The sequence below is a fragment of the Ovis canadensis genome, chromosome 3, assembly GCF_042477335.2.
Source record: "Ovis canadensis isolate MfBH-ARS-UI-01 breed Bighorn chromosome 3, ARS-UI_OviCan_v2, whole genome shotgun sequence".
NCBI lineage: Eukaryota > Metazoa > Chordata > Mammalia > Artiodactyla > Bovidae > Ovis > Ovis canadensis.
In genome coordinates this window covers 159,384,959-159,404,952 of record NC_091247.1, presented here as the reverse complement: position 1 = coordinate 159,404,952, position 19,994 = coordinate 159,384,959, and the positions used below count along the sequence as shown (strand labels likewise).

The following is a 19,994-nucleotide window of genomic DNA, read 5'->3' as shown; positions in this document are numbered from 1 at the left end:
TTAATGGATTGTGTATGTGTTTATGTACACACACACACACAAACACACGTACACACATACATATACCCACACTCCCTTTCTTGAAGTAGGAACAGAGGGACTCAGAAGGGATATATGTGTGCTTAGTCGCTCAGTCATGTTCAACTGTTTGTGACCCTCGGAACTGTATAGCCTGTCAGCCTCCTCTGTCCATGGAATTCTCCAGGCAAGAATACTGGAGTGGGTTGCCATGCCCTCCTTCAGGGGATCTTCCCAACCCAGAAATCGAACCCAGGTCTCCTGCATTGCAGGCAGATTCTTTACTGTCTGAACCACCAGGAAAGCCCAAGAATATATATGTATGTATTATATAGATGTGTGTGTATGCACATATGTTTCATAGGTAAGCTTTATAATTGAAGAAATGAATAATAGGACTTTATATATAGCACTATTTTTTCTGTAAAAAATAGCTTTATTTGTTTTAATATCCCCAAATATGCCTTGAAAAGCCTGGTGGACTACAGTTCATGGGGCCACAAAAGAGTCAGACACAACTTAGCAACTAAACAACAACAATAAAGCTTGCCTAAGACATAAAAGGTGTTCAGTAAATAATTGTTGAACTGAGTTCACAGTATGTGTGACTTTCACATGCTTTATATTTCATAGCTGTTACAAGGGTTACATTGGTTTTCACTGTGATGACACACGCCTTCAAGAAATAGTTTAAAAGGGAACCTGAAAAATGTATACAATACGGACAGAGAATTCTGTGATTTAAAAATCAGTGGTGTGTTTTTCAACATCAGATTTTACTAGTCACATGGATCTTAGGTAACAATACAAACTTCATGAAGGCATTGGATGTCTCTTAATTGTGTGACTTGGTGCCTAGTACTTTAGTCCCTGACACAGTAGCATTCAGTAAAGGGATAAATGAAAACAGTCTTCCATACTCTTCTATTTTGGTGGTTTTACTTGCACATGTATATCAAAAGCAATGAAATGGATCATTTCAGTTGTGAAATTCCCTCTCCCTTGGCCACATTTATATTCTGCTTTATGCCTGTTCCACAGCCCACCTTACCACCCCCCAAACAGAGTGTTGTTCATTTCCTATTTGAATAACCAGTTTGATAGATTTAAAAAATCTTTTGTTTCAAGGTTCCGTCATCCGAACATACTGGAGTTGGCTGCATATTTTACAGAGAGTGAGAAGTTTTGCCTGGTTTATCCATATATGAGAAATGGATCACTCTTTGACAGATTACAGTGTGTAGTAAGTCATATCCATCACTCTGCCTGATATTCTGACCCTCTAAGCCCTGGGGGAGCTGCTGAAACCTTCTGAGAAAACCAAGAAGCCAACATGTGTTCATGTGAGGGGACGCCAACAGTGGGTTTCCCAAGGAAGTAGAGGACTTCTCCATGAATTAATTTCTTACTTTTAGAAGGTTGCATAAATACCCGAATTGTTGTGTGTTGTGCTAAATGGTGGCCAAAAGAGTTGCTGGGTCCTCACTCCTCGTTGGTACCATGTCTCAAATGAGTTTATGTCAATTACCATTATTTCTCAGGTGATTTTTATTTGCATAACTTTATGCAAAGTATCATTCAATATGAAGGGTAGACAGAAAAGTGATATCTATATCACTTAAAAAGAAGGAGGTTGAATAAATGCCATGGTTTCTCTTATGATGTTTTTGAAAGATAAGTTAAAAAACGGATTCCAAATTTGCAAAATTGCAATTAAGATGAGAATAAAAACAGATTATTCTCAATTACCCACACTGTTGTGCCAGAAATAATCTAAAAATCTTATACAATGAAATTTTAAGCATAGTTATCTTATTAGCCATATTTCAATTTATATGACATTAAAATTATTGGGTATTTTCATTGCCTATAAAGGGACCTAGAACCAGCATGGAAAACCCATCTTGAATTAAAAATAGGTTACGGTTAACTAAAATATTGATTCACTCACCTCTCCCCACTTTATCATTAGAGTTTATTCTGGCATACACCTAGGTAGTGAATACAAACATGGTTTTTACTCAGAAAATACAACGAAACCAACCACTGTTGTCTTTTCAGGGTAACACAGCCCCACTCTCTTGGCACATTCGAATCAGTGTATTAATCGGAACATCTAAAGCCATCCAGTACTTGCACAACACAGAACTGTGCTCTGTCGTCTGTGGCAGTATATCCAGGTAAATTATCCCAGAGCTCTAGGTTACACCTGAAGGCTCCTTTTTCATCATCAGTGGTAAGTCAAACTTCACCCTATTTTCTATCTGTAGTTTCCCTGATATATATCTGTATGTTAAGAATTCTCATGGAAGTACTTAAAATCTTAGCTTTTTAATGAAAACATGTCTATTGAATTTTAAAAGCTACATTTGTATTGCCAATGGAAGAGTTTATATTATTTTTAGGAATTATTGATGAGCAGTATAGGATAGACAGTTTTTTGTGTTTTATTAATTACCCTGCATAGCAAACTGTGAAACAATCTGCTGTATTCATTGTACTTAAAAAACAAACAAACTGAAGTCTAAGAAAAGATTAAGTGGCTTATACAGGGATTCTTCACAAGATTAACAGTAGTGATCGGCAGTTTAAGTTCTTTGTCCTTGAGTCTCCAGTGTCTTGCATTGCCACTGAGCCTGCTGCCTCCTAGCTGTACATATTCCCCTTGACAAGCCAAGCAGCAGTCCGTGTCCCTTCTTGATCCATGAGAAGATGAGAAACAACATCTTCCATCTTTTCCCCTCTTCAGCAGGCATGAATCTTTCAGACAGAGAGTAGATACCCTCCAAACCTCCACACTGTGAATTCTTCCTGTGTGCCCTTCATGATGGACTTGTCCCAGAATAAATACACCTTTGCTGAATAGCAGGGAAGACTGGATTTAAAAGGCTCTGCCTCTTCTGAGCCATCATCTAGCATCTTTGAAAAAGCTTTTAGTGTGCTTTCCAGTTGAGCAGAAGAGGAACTGATTGCTTACTTTGTTTTTCTGGTGAAGTGAGCTTCATGTAAAAAGCCTCTAGATTTTACTTCATCCTGTGGCAAAGGTGGGCTGGGGACACAACCACTAGGTAGCTTCTCCTGTTGGGAAGATGAAACTGTTAGTCACTCAGTTGTGTCCCACTCTTTGTGAACCCAAGGTCTATAGCTTGGCAGGCTCCTCTGTCCATGGGATTTTCCAGGCAAGAATACTGGAGTGGGTAGCCATTCCCTTCTCCAGGGGATCTTCCTGGCCTAGGGATTGGACCTGGGTCTCCCACATTGCAGGCAGATTATTTTATCATCTGAGCCACAAGGGAAGCCCCACTTTCTCCTGCTGCAGTGTGGTAATTCATTAACTGCCAGTGACTTTATAGAATCAACATATAATTGGTGCACCCTCAGGGGACCTGGGACACAGATGGATAGTGAAAGTCTCAGAAGTCAGTAGAATCAACCACTAAGGTTGGTTCTGGCGGGCCAAGGTGGCCACCTGCAACTTAAAACAATCCCTCTTCTACCCAGCTCGTAGCCCGCTCAGCACTATGAAAGTGAAAATGAAGTCACTTAGTCGTGTCCAACTCTTTGCGACCCCATGGACACTAGGCTCCTCCGTGCATGGGATTTTCTAGGCAAGAGTACTGGAGTGGGTTGCCATTTCCTTCTCCAGGGAACTTCCCGACCCAGGGATCGAACCCAGGTCTCCCACATTATAGACAGATGCTTTCCATCTGAGCCACCACTTGATCTTAGCCAAAAAGCCAAGAAGCTCAGCACTATAGGTGCTCAAATATATGTTCAAACTGAGTTGCTGTTGTTCAATCATCAAGTCATGCCCAGCTCTTTGTGACCCCATGGACTGCAGCATGCCAGGCTTCTCTATCTTTCTTCAGTTCAGTTTAGTTCAGTCACTCAGTCGTGTCCGACTCTGCAATTCCATGAATTGCAGCACGTCAGGCCTCCCTGTTTATCACCAACTCCTGGAGTTCACTCAAACTCATCTTGCAAAGAACACCCAGGACTGATCTCCTTTAGAATGGACTGATTGCATCTCCTTGCAGTCCAAGGGACTCTCAAGAGTCTTCTCCAACACCACAGTTCAAAAGCATCAATTCTTCGGCGCTCAGCTTTCTTCACAGTCCAACTCTCACATCCATACATGACTACTGGAAAAACCATAGCCTTGACTAGACCGACCTTTGTTGACAAATAATGTCTCTGCTTTTTAATATAATATCTAGGTTGGTCATAACTTTTCTTCCAAGGAGTAAGCGTCTTTTAACTTCATGGCTGCAGTCACCATCTGCAGTGATTCTGGAGCTCCCGAAAATAAAGTCTGATGCTGTTTCCACTATTTCCCCATTTATTTCCCATGAAGTGATGGGACCAGATACCATGATCTTCGTTTTCTGAATGTTGAGCTTTAAGCCAACTTTTTCACTCTCCTCTTTCACTTTCATCAAGAGGCTTTTTAGTTCTTCTTCACTTTCTGCCATAAGGGTGGTGTCATCTGCATATCTGAGGTGATTGATATTTCTCCCTGCGATCTTGATTCCAGCTTGTGCTTCTTCCAGCCCAGCGTTTCTCATGATGTACTCTGCATAGAAGTTAAATAAGCAGGGTGACAGTATACAGCCTTGATGTACTCCTTTTCTTATGTGGAACCAGTCTGTTGTTCCATGTCCATTTCTAACTGTTGGTTCCTGACCTGCATATAGGTTTCTCTTACTGGGTAGATAAAAATAAGTGGAATTTCTTCTTTTGTTTTAATTTCTTCATTTGGTGCTTGATAGGAGAAGGGGATAGGGAAGTCCGCCGATCGGAGCCCAAGGGAACATTAGGGTGAAGGACGCAGATTCGAGCTCTGCCTGAGTCACAGGGCTTCCCCAGGGACACTGGGCGGGGAGATGTGCATGCACTCTTCCAGCAGTCCTCTCCCACTCTTAGGTCTAAGCACAGGCTGTGACCCCGACTGCTGCTTTCTCAGGGTTGGCTAGTGTCTTCAGGCAGTTCCCAGGAAATAGGTGCAGTGGCAGAGAGGTGCCTGCAGGGGAATTTTTTGAGTGCTCTCAGGAAGAATAAGAGTAAGAGAGGAAGACAGAATTGGAGACTTGGAGTTGCTGAGCTGGGGTATTGTGGGCATGGCAGCCCACTTCAGTATTTTTGCCTGGGAAATCCCCTGGATAGAGGAGCCTGGTGGGCTACAGTCCATGGGGTTGCAAAAGTCAGACACGACTGAGTGACTAAACCACCACCACTACCAGAGGTCTTGGCCGATGCCATGGGGACTGCTCAATCTCGGATGGCCCTTCAAAGCTGTCCCTAGATGAGGCAAGGCATGGATTTTTGCACCCCTGTACCCTACCAGCCATGAGTGGGGCTGTACAGGGGGTGAGGCAACTCCCTTCTGCCACTGGTGGTTCCCAGGTTGGGGCTTAGCTGGGAGCCATCAGCAGCCACCCCTCCCTCACAGGGGGTGTGTGCCTTCCTGGATCCTAAGGGAGGGTTGGGCCCATGGCCCTGCAGCCACTACAGTTCAGAAGAGCTGGCTGGCTGGCGTTCTGCAAAACATCTCTAAATGATTTTCTTTCTTTTTTTTAATTAAATTTTTATTTTTACTTTACAATACTGTATTGGTTTTGCCATATATTGACATGAATCCGCCATGGGTGTACATGGGTTCCCAATCCTGATCCCCCCTCCCACCTCCCACCCCATATCATCTCTCTGGATCATCCCCGTGCACCAGCCCCAAGCATCCTGTATCCTGTATCGAACATAAGAAAAGTTATGACCAACCTAGATAGCATATTCAAAAGCAGAGACATTACTTTGCCGACTAAGGTCCGTCTAGTCAAAGCTATGGTTTTTCCAGTAGCCATGTATGGATGTGAGAGCTGGACTGTGAAGAAGGCTGAGCGTGCCGAAGAATTGATGCTTTTGAACTGTGGTGTTGGAGAAGACTCTTGAGAGTCCCTTGGACTGCAAGGAGATCCAACCAGTCCATTCTGAAGGAGATCAGCCCTGGGATTTCTTTGGAAGGAATGATGCTGAAGCTGAAACTCCAGTACTTTGGCCACCTCATGTGAAGAGTTGACTCATTGGAAAAGACTCCGATGCTGGGAGGGATTAGGGCAGGAGGAGAAAGGGATGACAGAGGATGAGATGGCTGGATGGCATCACTGACTCGATGGACATGAGTCTGAGTGAACTCCGGGAGTTGGTGATGGACAGGGAGGCCTGGCGTGCTGCGATTCATGGGGTCGCAAAGAGTCGGACACGACTGAGCGACTGGACCGAACTGAACTGATAGATGCTTCAATGCCATTCTCCCACATCATCCCACCCTCTCCCTCTCCCTCTCCCTCAGAGTCCAAAAGTCCGTTCTATACATCTGTGTCTCCTTTGCTGTCTCACATTTCTTCCCGTCCTTTCCTCTTGGTTCAGTATCCACAGTTGTTTAAATCAGACAGATCTGTTTTAAGAAGCCGACTTTTCACTTAAAAGTGTGATTCTGACCCAGTTGCTTGCCTCTTTTAAGTCTCAGCTTGTTTCCCCTACAAATGCTAATGAAGGAGCCTGGCTGACTCAGTCAGTAGAGCGTGAAACTCTAAATCTCAGGGTTGTGGGTTCGAGCCCCACATTGGGCAATCTCTTTTCTTGGGCTTCCCTGCTAGCTCAGTGGTAAAGAATCCTCCTTCAGTGCAGGGACTTAAGAGATCCAGGTTCGATCCCTGAGTTGGGAAGATCCCCTGGAGGTGGGCATGGCAACTCACTCCAGTATTCTTGCCAGGAGAATTCCACGGACAGAGGAGCCTGGTGGGCTACAGTCCAGAGGGTCACAAAGAGTCAAACATGACTGAGCACAGGAGCTTCTACCTCTTAAGGTTAAGTGGCATAAAGTATACATGGTGCTTAGCAAAGAGGATGCACTCACTAAATGCTAGCTAGCTCCTGTGACAGTAGTCAGGAAGTGGTAGGAGTAGCAGAGGCTGAGATGTGACGGCCAGCCAGCTTTTTGCTTATCACTCTTTTACTTCTTGTCTTAGTCCATTTGGACTGCTCTGACAGAAATACTATAAACTGACTGGCTTATAAGTGTTACATGTTTGTTTCTCAAAGCTCCAGAGGCTGGGAAGTCCAAGACCATGGCACTGGCCAATTCTCTGTCCCAGGCAAGTTCCCTTTCTGGTTCACAGGTGCTATCTTTTCTCTGGTGGAAGGTGTGAGGGGTCACTCTGGAGTCTCTTTTATGAGAGCACTAATCCCATCCATGAGCGGAGCCCTTATGCCCTAATCACCTTCCAAAGGCCCAACATCCTAACCCCATTACAATGGGAGTTAGGATTTCAATATATGAATTTCGGGGGACACAAGCTGGAATCAAGATTGCCTGGAGAAACATCAACAACCTCAGATATGCAGATGATACCACTCTAATGGCAGAAAGCAAAGAGGAACTAAAGACCTCTTGATGAGGGTGAAAGAGGAGGGTGAAAAAGCTGGCTTAAAACCCAACATTAAAAAAACTAAGATCATGGCATCTGGTCCCATCACTTCATGGCAAATAGATGGGGAAACAATGGAAACAGTGAGAGACTTTATTTTCTTGGGGTCCAGAATCACTGCAGATGGTGTCTGCAGTCGTGAAATTAAAAGATGCTTACTTCTTGGAAGGAAAGCTATGACAAACCTAGACAGTGTAATGAAAAGCAAAGACATCACTTTGCCGACAAAAGTCCATATGGTCAAAGCTATGGTCTTTCCAGTAGTTATGTATAGATGTGAGTTTGACCATAAAGAAGGCTGAGCACCGAAGAATCGATGCTCTTGAACTGTGGTGTTGGAGAAGACTCTTGAGAGTCCCTTGAACTGCAAGGAGATCAAACTAGTCAATCCTAAAGGACATTGACCCTGAATATTGATTGGAAGGACTGATGGTGAAGCTGATGCTTCAATACTTTGACCACCTGATGCAAAGAGCCAACTCATTAGAAAAGACCCTGATGCTGGGGAAGATTGAAGGCAGAAGCAGAGGGCAACAGAGGATGAAATGGTTGGATGGCATCACCGATTCAATGGACATGAACTTGGGCAAACTCCGGTTGATGGTGAGGGACAGGGAAGCCTGGCATGCTGCAGTTCATGGGGTTGCAAAGAGTTGGACATGACTTGGCGACTGAACAACAACAAGCATTCAGCCCATAGCACTTACCTCTATCATCAATTTATTGTGTTTGAAAAGTGGACCCACAAACTAGCTCTATTTTAATAAAAATCATTTCTGTATTAGCATATGTTTATCAAACATTTTGAAAATCATCTTCCTTTTAGTTCACAAATATTTATGGAACATCTGCCATGTGCAAAGCATTGATTTATACCACAGTGGGGGAAAACATTAATAATCATAGTCTTGAACTGGAAGCTTCAACCTGGTGATCAGATAAGATAATGAAAACACAGAGAATGTAATACATGGTACGACACTAAATATGCCCAATATGTGTTTGGTCTGAGAAGGTTAATGCTAATTAGATAGTTCTAAGCCAGCTCTTATGACAGTGGGTTGGTTGAAGGAAGGGACAAGAATATTCCTGGTGGAAGGCAGTAATTTGTTCAGGGGACCAGAGTGAAGAATTGCAGGGTATATAATAAAAGCAAGAAGGGTTGGTTGGAGAAAAGAGGAAGAGATTGGAGAATAAGGAAAGAAGAGTGGATAAAAATAAGGAAGTGATGGGCTGAGGGTTGGATGATACTTTGAATACTTACTAGGTGGACAACATGGGTTTGATAAGCCAGGCTCTTACAATGGACTCTGAGGCTTCTTCTCTCTGGGATCTAAATGAGAACAGAAAGTTTCTGGAGTTTCTTAGGTGGTATCACAGTTTAAAAGGAGGCTGTTTCTTCCAGAATAGTATCTCAGATATTTGTCTAGATGTGCCAAGCTGTGTGTGTGTGTGTGTGTGTGTGCGTGTGTGTGTGTGCGCGCGCGCGCGTGCGCACTCAGTCATTTCAGTTGTGTCTCTTTATGACCCCGTGGACAGTAACCCACCTGGCTCTTCTGTCCATGGGATTTTTCCCTGAAAGAATACTGGAATGAGTTGCCATGCCCTCCTCCAGGGCCTCTTGCCCACCCAGAGACTGAACCCATGTCCCCTGCATTGCTGGCAGATACTTTACCACTGAGCTACCAGGGAAGCCGTGCCAAGCTATAATATCACTTAAATAACACTGTTAGACAGAATGCCTACCAGACAATATAGATATGAGTACCAAAAGAGATCTGATCAGAGAAGGGCAGAATTTCATGGATGGGCAGGATTTGAACTGGAAATGCAGCTGGCAGTGTATTTTATTTTATTTTTTTGTTGGTAAAGGGGCTGATGCTGATTGTTTCCTTTCTGGGTTTTCCAAAGGGTTCGAGGACTCAAACATAACCATCTTTAAATTACACCCACTCAGGCACATGTCAAGGTGTGGAATGTGCAGGCTGTGGGCACTGATGTGAGAACTGTGGTTTCACAAAGGCTCGTCAGTATGTCCCTCTCTGTTCCAGAGCCAGTCAGCCCCCTCCACAGCCTCTGAACTCTAGGCCTTTCTGCCGAGCCTGCCAAGGAAGATGTTAATGAGTGCCAACTATAACAGTTGACTTTCCCTCTTTTCTTTGGTGATGTGCACACCTGTTCTTTAGAAACTGGAATGAGACCAGCTCATTTCATTCAGGGCACTGAACATCTGTCAGATGGTAATGCATTCAGTTCCCAGCAGTCTTGGCCAAACGTGAATTGGCTGAGCTGGATGACCCTCCTGAATTTCTTAAATGAATCCTTCACTTGGCTCTAATCTTGGGCCTCCCTGATTCTCAGTCCCTCTGTGTATAGCCATGTGCTTTCAGGAAGGTCTGAAACCCCTGCTTTTCTGAGTTCATCATATTCATTTTCTCATTCTTTGCAAGGAAAGGCAGCTTCTAGGACAGATGTCATTTTCTTGTACAGCCTACTGGCTCAACAAAGGACATCTCAAACTGTGTTAAACAGTGACCTTTTCTGTGGGTAAGTCTGGGCTCTGTTTTTGTTGAAGTGAGACATGGAAAATACTGTTACCTTTGTTTTCTTTCCTGTATTTGGGCCTCAGACCAATGAGTCACAGAAGAGTTACCATACATCATTTGACATTTTAAACATTGCTTTTAATCATAAGAAGTAACATACAGTATATATAAAGTGACAGTAAGTGAAAAAAGACACATTGAAATAGTAAACAATATACAATTATAACTTTGTAAAATTACAAATTCAGGAATTAAAAGAAAGTGAAACAGACCAAAATATAAATAAAACTTCACTAGATGGAGAGACTGTGGCTTTTCATTTAATGGCTTAGTTTTTTTTTTTTACTTCTATTTGATGTTAAATTCTTATTTAAGGATTACATCTTCTTTTAGAATAAAAATAAAATTTATTAGGGAAAAAATAACTTAGCATCAGACCTTTTTATATCAAACCAGGGAATCAGAAATTTCAAGGAGTCTTTAGTTAGTTAGTGGATAATATCCCAAAGTTTCATTTTAGTCACTCTATCTACAGAGAAGCTTGATAATCTCATACTTTGGTGGTTTTAAAAATAGTTTGAAAATGAAGATTGTAAGGAAGATCATCCTTCAGCAGCCTGGTGCCCAAGGTGTGAGCAGCACCTTTTGTCTGAGCAAAATGAAATGCCGTCACTGGGGATGACCTGGGAAGAGCACCAGAAATCTCTGTTCCCGCCCAGGTCCTGCCTCCCTCTCTTAGACCATGGTTTCCTCACTTGTGCATCAGAGCCAGCCGAGATCATCTCAAGCTGGACCTCTTCTTGATTTCAAATTCTGTACAACTACACCTGCTTGGTTTTGCCCCATGCTCTAAGACTCACAAATCTAGGGGTTATTGCAGGAGAAGGACGTGACCCCATGTTTTTGTAAATCTTGACCAAGCCTTACTTACCCAGGCCAACTTGGAGCAAGGATGCACTCAGACAGGTTTCAGGAGGCACCTTCTGACACCTGCTCATCCTGGAGCAGGTCAGGCAAAGTCCTGACACGCCCATTCTCCAGAAACATCCCCAGTCCTGCCCCTGTCCTGCCCCCTGTCCTGCCCTATCCTGCCCCTGCCCTGCCCCTGTCCTGCCCCTGTCCTGACCCAGTCCTGCCCCTGTCCTGCCCCAGTCCTGCCCCTGCCCTGCCCCTGCCCTGCCCCTGCCCTGCCCCCCTGTCTTGCCCCTGTCCTGACCCAGTCCTGACCCAGTCCTGCCCCTGTCCTGCCCCTGTCCTGCCCTGTCCTGCCCCTGCCCTGCCCCCTGTCCTGCCCCTGTCCTGACCCAGTCCTGACCCAGTCCTGCCCCTGTCCTGCCCTAGTCCTGCCCCTGTCCTGCCCCTGTCCTGCCCCAGTCCTGCCCCAGTCCTGCCCCTGTCCTGCCCCTGCCCTGCCCCCCTGTCTTGCCCCTGTCCTGACCCAGTCCTGCCCCTGTCCTGCCCTAGTCCTGCCCCTGTCCTGCCCTAGTCCTGCCCCTGTCCTGCCCCCTCTCCAGCAGCCACCCCAGTGACCTCATTGCTGCTCCTGTCTCTTGTCACTGGTTGAGGGTGTGGCCTTCGGATTCTGCCAGATCTGAGTACAAAGCCCAGCTTTACCACTTTCCAGCTGTGTGAGCTTGGGTAAATCAGTTCCTTGGGGCACAGTCTCCTTGTCTGGAACTGGAACCTCTGCTCTTCTTCCCAGGGCTGTGAGGATGAAATAAGCTCATTTCTGTGAAGCACAGCCCAGGAGTTGGCAGTAAGTATAGTTCCTTTCACCTAATGGAGACTCGGGTATCTCATCTGACCTGTCCTTGGACCCTGGCACAGCACCTTGTTAGAGCTCTATTTGGATGCGGCTCTGATTGTTAGAACTTCCTCTGTATTAGACAGGAAGGGGCGGGGCATTAGACCGGAAGGGGCGGGGTTAGGGTTAGGGTGAGTCTTCCAGTGACTCACCCATTTGCCGTTGTTTTGGCACTAGAATTACCTACCTACAGCTAAAAGAAAGAAGAGAGAAAATTCACTTCATTTCTGCCTTATAATCAACAGGTTCTTAATCTTTTATGAGTAGCTGAATAAAAAGATTTTTTTTGGTTAACTACAAGTTGAAAGTGCACTGAGCAGAGAGGTAGGAGCACTAGGCTTTAGCATAAGCTATTTTGCATAGAATGGGTGATTTCAACCAGCTGGGCCTCATTTGCCTCATCTGAAAAAAAAAGCAATTGTGCTTATAGAAGCGATGACAAATCAGTTTTGTCTCACATTCCATCTTGGATTGGTTGGTAATGAGTTCCCATGGGCAGTTGAAAGGGAATCTGGGGTGGGTACTTTCTGAAGTCAATTAGTGATGTCTGCCAAGAATATGGGAGGATGTCTTGGCAGCGTTTGGGCCACATATTTGCCATATGCCGAGTGGTCCAAGGCTACGTATGGTTTCAGATTCTCTTCATTTACAAACTGGTTATATCATCAGATGTTTATTTAGTATCTTCTATAGATTCAGCATTATGCTTATGCAAACAGAAGCTGGCCTCTCTGGGAGTGCCACGTGAAAGAGTACAGGCTGTACAGTAGGAACTTGGAGAAAAGGGCCACTGGAATTCAGATTAGTGAAAACTTTCTGGAGGGAATTAATCAAGCTGCATAGAGGAATTGGATAACAGTAAGTGGGAGGGAAGTACTTTCCAGGTAAGGGGAACACAAAGAAAGCCCCCCGTACAGCAGTAACCACAGTCTACCTGGGGCTTCCAAGGAGGTGCTAGTGGTCAAGAACCTGCCTGCCTGCCATTGCAGGAGACCCTGGTTCAATTCCTGGGTTGAGAAGTTCCCCTGGAGAAAGGATAGCCTACCCACCCCAGTATTCTTGGGCTTCCCTGCTGGTGATTCAGACGGTAAAGAATCTGTCAGCAATGCAGGAGACCTGGGTTCAATCCCTGGGCTGGGAATAGGTAACCCACTCAAGTATTCTTGCCTGGAGAATCCCCACGGACAGGAGCCTGGGGGACAACAGTCCATAGGGTCGCACAGAGTCAGACATGACTGAAGCAACTTAGCAAGCACATATGCATCCTGACCGCATTGATAAGTGTTAGCACATTCCTTGTGACTGATAGGCTGCAGAGACGTATTAGGGAACTCAGTGAAAGCCAGAGGACTGAGTTTACACTTCATTGGTGTTATCATTGGTTTGACAGAGAAGAAAGCTGAGATTTACAGAGGTTAGTAACCTGCCTCGGTCACATGTCGATAGATGGAGGAGAGGAGATGGGGTTCCATGCTTGTGTGGGTCGAACAGCATGCTCATATTAGGTCATTAAGCCGAGACTCCTGGGAGCATGTTGGTTTCAACAGCAGAGACAGGGAAATGGGGCAGAAGAGGAGAACGTAATTAGCATGTGCAAATTTGGAAACGTGGATGTTGGGCTTCTAGTGAAAACTGCTGCAGGCAGCAGACTTTGCAGGGGGTGGGGAGGTAAGGCCTGGTGGTCTGCATTTGGAATCTTCACCTTGTGCAAGCAGAGAGTAAACAGTCTTCGAAGGAAGACGCTATCAGGGACACAGCCACAGAACACCCAAGGAGGAAGCCAAGCCCACATTTCAAAGCTATTTTCAAGAAGTCTGCTGGTTTAGTTAGCCCAAAAATGTCTTAGTAACTTGAACTCTTCAAAAAGAGCATGTTATAAAAACAAAATTCATTTCCAGATGGTGGAATTTGAGGAGGAAAAGGATTTAAAGAAAAGAATCTTGAAGAGTTGAAGTCTTTATTCTTGGCAAAAGACGCTCACATTTTTATTGGGGGAAACAAAGATGTTTTTGAATTACGGGATCACATAAAAGCATCTGAAAGCAGTAAACCTTCTTGTTATTTCCATCGTATCCCTCAGCGAGCTTAATTGTTTTCACATTTATGAACGATTTTAAATTGAAATGCGTTTTATCCCTGGCATTTTTCATCCCAGACATTCATTCTTGTTCATGTTGCCAAAGCGAGGTAATCTTGGGGAACATTTCTAATGTTTCCTACAAGATCATTTTGTCTTATGCTATGGCCGTGGGTCTCCTGCCAAGTGAAACAAACTCTCTTACTAGGGAGGTGGTCTCAGAAAAAAAGGAAGGAAGTGGCCATTTGCTTAAAAATGAATTTTTTTTTAAATGGAAATTGATCAGAGATGTATGGGCGTAGTAAGTGCATGGGGAATTTCCTTTGTGAGGGAATAGAAAGACTGAGTGGTTGGGAAGGGGATGGGGTACCGCAGAGGGACTCCTTCCTGTGACCATGTCACCCTTGCCAGAGGACCCAAGCTCCTGCCTTCACTCCCAAGACCTGATGTGTGTGATGAGGCTGCTGGGCTCCAGCTCAGTGTTTAGCAGGGATAGAAAGCCTGCAGGGAATGCAAATGTTTATTTGACTGGTGGTTTAATTAACCATCAGTCTCCTCCCTCTCCATTTTCCCCTACCCTGCAAGAAAACTACTTTTGTTTTTCAAAAACATTTTAGATATAGTAATTCTTTTCCTTAGTTTTTTTTTTCTATTTTCCTGCTAGTGCCTGCCTTCTAAAATATCCATATATGTTCATTTTTTCCCTAAGGGATGCCAAAGCAAATGTTACATAAATTAAAATTCCCCCTAGTAATTTTATTTACCGCTACTGTCTCTAAGCTCTAGTGTATACTTATATACATGGATACGTACATGCCTGCACACATACATACCAAACAATGTGTATATGTTTATCCGCATGGTCTTAAAATATCTGAGAATATTAGTTTAGTCAGGTTCTTCCAACACTTCTCTAGAACAATTTTGAAATAAAGCTGACGCATTGAAACTGATTAACCCAAGGATGTTCAGATCTTCAGGTTTATCCTGCAACCCCTGTACCTTTGTTACATCAAATTGATGTCTTTAAACTTCTAGAGTTATCCGGCCAGGTCCAGTGGTGTTTTCAGGTAAAGAGACGAGTATAGGATGGACAGTGGGCAGCCTGTATCCTCCAGAACAAATCTCAAGGCCCTCCCTGTGCATCCGGCACTCTTCTTAGGTTTTCTCATTTAACCCTCACAACAACCCTGTGAGGTCTGCATTATCAGATCTTTTTACCCACAAGGAAAGCAAGGCTTAGGGAAGTTGCGCTAGTTTGATCAGAGATGAAATTTCACATTGAAAGGAGGTCTACCCCTTCTTGACTAAGCCTTTACTCAAGAGAGCCTAGGACTTATTAGGTACCGATAAAGCAGAAACAAGCCATAATACTAAGTGCTGCCTAGGTCAATGAGAAAGATCGAGAAGGCTGTTTATGCCAAAAGGGGAGTAAGGGTTTCAGTTTTGTGTCATTTATGCTGGATATACTGCATGCTGATGTTGGCGGGGGGAGGATGTGTATGCTTTTTCCCAGTAATCTGCAGGTTTATATACAGAAACTGTGTCTTGCTACATCTGGTGAGGGAAGGCAAGATATCTGGTGAGGGGTGTCTTAATGCTTCAAACAGCAGTGACACAGACAGCAAGCTGTCCTATTGCCTCAGGCTGTCATTTAGAACCCAGTGGGGTGTTCTTTATCTCCGAACCCAATTAAGTGAAGTCTGGACTTTTCTGGAGTATTGCAAAGTACTCAGGGACTGGGCTACTAAGCACCAATAACTCTTCCTAAAATTAAAAATATATATCTTTAAAAACCAGTCATGCACTTACATGTCAAACATAAAATTTGCACTTAGATTCAGATCCTGCATTATAATCTAGGTGTATCATCTTGCTTTATATTTAAGGCCCAAGAACTTCAACTTTAAATTAGGAGACAAATGTAAGCAAAGAAAGCAATTCTCATAACTTTGGAAGGGCTTAGGTACCCAAAAAGAATTGTCCTAGAGACCCCTAGCTACAGAGAGATGAACTAACATCCCCAGATTCAGAATACAAACTCACCACTTTGTGTGACTTTTCCCATCACCTTACTGAACCATGACTAGTCCTTCTGCCAGAAGAGTTCTCTAGAGAGCTGATGGTCTCTCTGCTACAGAAAGTAGCTTGTGGGAAAGACTAAAAGAAATAGGTTGTAGAAACACTAAGTCGAAGGTGTGGGCCATTGGGTGTTTCTTACCTGTTCCCTGGTGGCTCAGATGGTAAAGAATCCACCAGCAGTGCAGGAGATCTGGCTCGATCCCTGGGTCGGGAAGATCCCCTGGAGGAGGGCATGACAACCCACTTCAGTATTCTTGCCCGGAGGATCCCCATGGACGGAGGAGCCTAGCAGGCTACAGCCCATTGGGGTTGCGAAGAGTTGAACATGACTCAGGGGCTGCCGTCTCTGGGGTCACACAGAGTCGGACACGACTGAAGCGACTTAGCAGCAGCAGCAGCAGCAGCAGCAGCAGCAGCAGCAGCAGCAGTGACTAAGCATAGCCTGCACAGCACCTGTTTGTTACATTATATTGTTACATGATTTTAGTTACTTTAGGTTGTCTTTATTTTGTTAGTCTGTTTTTACTCCTATAGAAAGAATGTATTCAGTTGACCTGCAAGGTAGCTGAAGGCACTTTATGTCTGAATATTCTATTTGGGGTTGAAACAGGAGAAAGAGTTTGAGTAGCATTGATTGTTGAAGGGCCTTTTGGAATTCCCACTTTCCTAAAACAGAACATCCTTCTTCCTCAGCTGCCATTAACCTTTATTTAGAACAGAGTAAATCACTGAACTTAAAATTTATGTTATACACTAAAGTCTGCTGGTAAACAACTTGTCTTTTCACCAAATACCATTATTCAAAGTGTGAATGCAGTGCCCTGGAACAATTTCGCATTCTTATTGATGGCCTTTCACTGACCCAAAGTCATCTGTGGGTTTTATTGTGTAACATGCTGTGGTTACTCAGCGCCCCTCTGCCTAACTCTTAACAGAAGTATGAGTCACCAGCCGCTGCAAACTTCCCCAGTTTTTCTGAGGATCAAATAAATGGATTAGATTATGAGTATTGTTGCTGCTTCTTTCCCCTTTTGTACTTGGAAAAGACCTGTTCTTTACGGATTCTAAGTGTTTCACAAATTCAGCTTTTTGCATTCTCTTTTAAGTTATGGTTTAAGTTAAGTTTAGGTTCTTTAAAGCGGGGATGGAAGAAGAAGGGAGGATGAGATGCTTGACATTGAAAATCTGGCACTCAGATCTTTGCATTCCTCCTCTTATTGCTGAAATAAAGTGGGGGGCAGTGGTAAGGCAAGGGGTACAGAAGAGAGCCAGACTCTCAGAGTGGCAGAAGCTGGAGGGGTAGAAGCTTGGGTCCTGATAATGAGAGTTAATGAACCTCTCTGCCCACCTTACCTCCTGGCGCATGTGGCAGACTCCTGCTTTAGGTACCCAGTGATCAGGGCATCTCCAGAAGCCCCAGCTTTGATCTGAATAAGTGAAGTGTACATCTGGGGAAGAAGTCATTAAGAACTACACGTTTGTTCTAATCTAGAGCTAGAGCAAAGATAGGATCTGGCTCTAATGTATTGGCTTAGTGGTTCTAAGCCAAGCATTCCACAGCACAGCCCTGTGCATATCAGATACTTAATTACTATCTGATTAAAACTCATTTAATGTTCTTATTACATGTAAGTAGAACACAAGGAAAGCTGCTTTGGTTAACTTTAGTTTCTCCTATTGACAAAACATCAACTTCATCCACCAACTCCATATATAGACCTGTAAATTTGAAATACCTGCTGTCCCTAGGTCAGGTTTTTGTTTTAGGTTTTATATAATGCTTGGATTTATATTTTGAGAAAAAAATGAGAAAATCTCCTCTAAAAAGTTCATGGAAAGTAATGTATGACTATTTGGAATTGATCAAATATGAAAGCGAGCTTGTCCTGTTGTTTTCCACCAGAATACCTTTATGATGTTTTTGTCTTGTTTGCCTACAATCACAATTTCAGTGCAAACATACTTCTGGATGATCAGTTTCAACCCAAACTAACTGATTTTGCCATGGCGCACTTCCGACCTCACCTAGAACCTCAAAGCTCTGCCATAAGCATGACCAGCAGCAGCAGTAAGCATGTGTGGTACATGCCAGAAGAGTATATCAGACAAGGCAAACTTTCCATTAAAACAGACATCTACAGCTTTGGAATTGTAAGTACCAACTACCAGTTAATGAAGGAGAAGAGTTTATCACCAAGAATGCTCTAAATTCTAAGAATTGTTTTAAAAACTTTAACTTTTAGACTTCTTGATTTCCTGTTACTCATTGTCTTATATCAATACATTAATGTTATGTAATCAAACAGTAAAACATAAAGTGATTAATTAGAATGAACTATATTCAGTACTGAGGTTAACTGAAAAAAGACACATGTACCCAGGGTTCATCACAGCACTGTTTACAATAGCTAGGACATGTAAGCAACCTAGGTGTCCGTTGACAAATGAATGGATAAAGATGTGGTACATACGGAACGTTAGTGTAATGGAATATTACTCAGCAGTAAAAAAGAATATATTTGAGTCAGTTCTAATGAGGTGGATGAACCTAGAGCCTATTATACAGAGTGAAGTAAGTCAGAAAGAGAAAAACAAACATATATTAATGCATATATATGTAATCTAGAAAGATGGTTCTAATAAACCTATTTGCAAGGCAGCAAAGGAGACACAGACATAGAGAACAGGCTTTTGGACACAGTGGGGAAGGAAGGACGGGATGATTTAAGAGAATAACATTGAAACATACACATTACCATATGTAAAATAGGTGTGTGTGTGTGTGTGTGTGTTGGTCACTCAGTCGTGTCCGACTCTTTATGACCCCATGGACTGTAGCCTGCCAGGCTCCTCTGTCCATAGAATTCTCCAGGCAAGAATACTGGAGTGGGTTGCCATTCCCCTTTCCAGGATGCAAAATAGCCAGTGGGAATTTGCTGTATGACTCAGGGAACACAAATCCAATGCTCTGTGACAACCTAGAGGTGGGATGGGGTGGGAGGTGGGAGGGGGCTTCAAGAGGGAGAGGACTTATGTGTATCTATGGCTGATTCATATTGATACATGGCAGAGACCAACACAATACTGTAATTATCCCTCAATTAAAATTTTTTAAAAAGAGCCACGACTAATTACGAGTATGGCTCAGATGGTAAAGCATCTGCCTACAATGCGGGAGACCTGGGTTCAATCCTTGGGTCGGGAAGATCTGGAGAAGGAGATGGCAACCCACTCCAGTATTCTTGCCTGGAAAATCCCATGGACGGAGGAGCCTGTAGTCTACAGGACTGAGCAACTTCACTTTTTATAATATTTATAATATAATAATTATTGTGTATATTATTAATATTACGTAGCTGACTTTCTATATATTCCTTGTAGGTAATAATGGAAGTTCTGACAGGTTGTAAAGTGGTGTTAGATGAGCCAAAGCATATCCAGCTGGTAAGAGTTGTCTCCACCTCTGCCCCTACCTCTTGGTCACTTTTCTGATCGATTCTGAGTTCTAAATGATGAGCTTGTCTTCTTTTCTTCCTAGCGGGATCTTCTTATAGAACTGATGGAGAAAAGAGGCCTCGATTCATGTATCTCCTTTCTAGATAAGAAAGTACCTCCCTGTCCACAGAATTTTTCCGCCAAGCTGTTCTCTTTGGCAGGCCAGTGTGCTGCAACACGGGCGAAATTAAGACCATCGATGGATGAAGTGCGTATACATGTGATTTTGTTAAAAACAGTCTGTGGAACCATGGAAAATCTAAACTGGATAAACTGTGTATCTAAGTGATTATCACTGTGACAACTGCAGCCCCCAACAGAGTCTTCTCGCCTAATAGACAGCTTTTCTAAATCAGAAAGTTTGGTACTCTGAGAAAGGGTGTCATTGGATAGAACCAGGGCAACCACAAAAAACTGATGAAAAGACATAAGTGAATAATTTGGAGAGAATAGTTTATTCAACATTCATTAAGAGATCTGGTCCAATA

The 19,994-nt window shown here is 43.5% G+C and overlaps 1 protein-coding gene and 1 long non-coding RNA gene across 3 annotated transcripts in view; one reads left to right on the top strand and one right to left on the bottom strand.

Moving 5' to 3' along the window:
* The window catches only part of IRAK3 (interleukin 1 receptor associated kinase 3), a 58,448-nt gene that overhangs the window by 35,339 nt on the left and 3,115 nt on the right, over window positions 1-19,994 (top strand). For both annotated transcript variants that reach the window (XM_069584713.1, XM_069584712.1), the window contains exons 7-11: window positions 1,147-1,261; window positions 2,080-2,198; window positions 17,964-18,162; window positions 19,393-19,455; window positions 19,550-19,714. In XM_069584713.1, coding sequence (XP_069440814.1) covers window positions 1,147-1,261; window positions 2,080-2,198; window positions 17,964-18,162; window positions 19,393-19,455; window positions 19,550-19,714 — 661 coding nt within the window. The remainder of the gene's footprint in view (window positions 1-1,146; window positions 1,262-2,079; window positions 2,199-17,963; window positions 18,163-19,392; window positions 19,456-19,549; window positions 19,715-19,994) is intronic.
* Window positions 434-11,330, bottom strand: LOC138437427 (uncharacterized). The gene is made up of 3 exons (XR_011255959.1): window positions 10,980-11,330; window positions 8,767-8,835; window positions 434-3,096 (listed from the first exon to the last, which is right to left on the bottom strand). It is a non-coding gene; the product is annotated as an uncharacterized lncRNA (long non-coding RNA).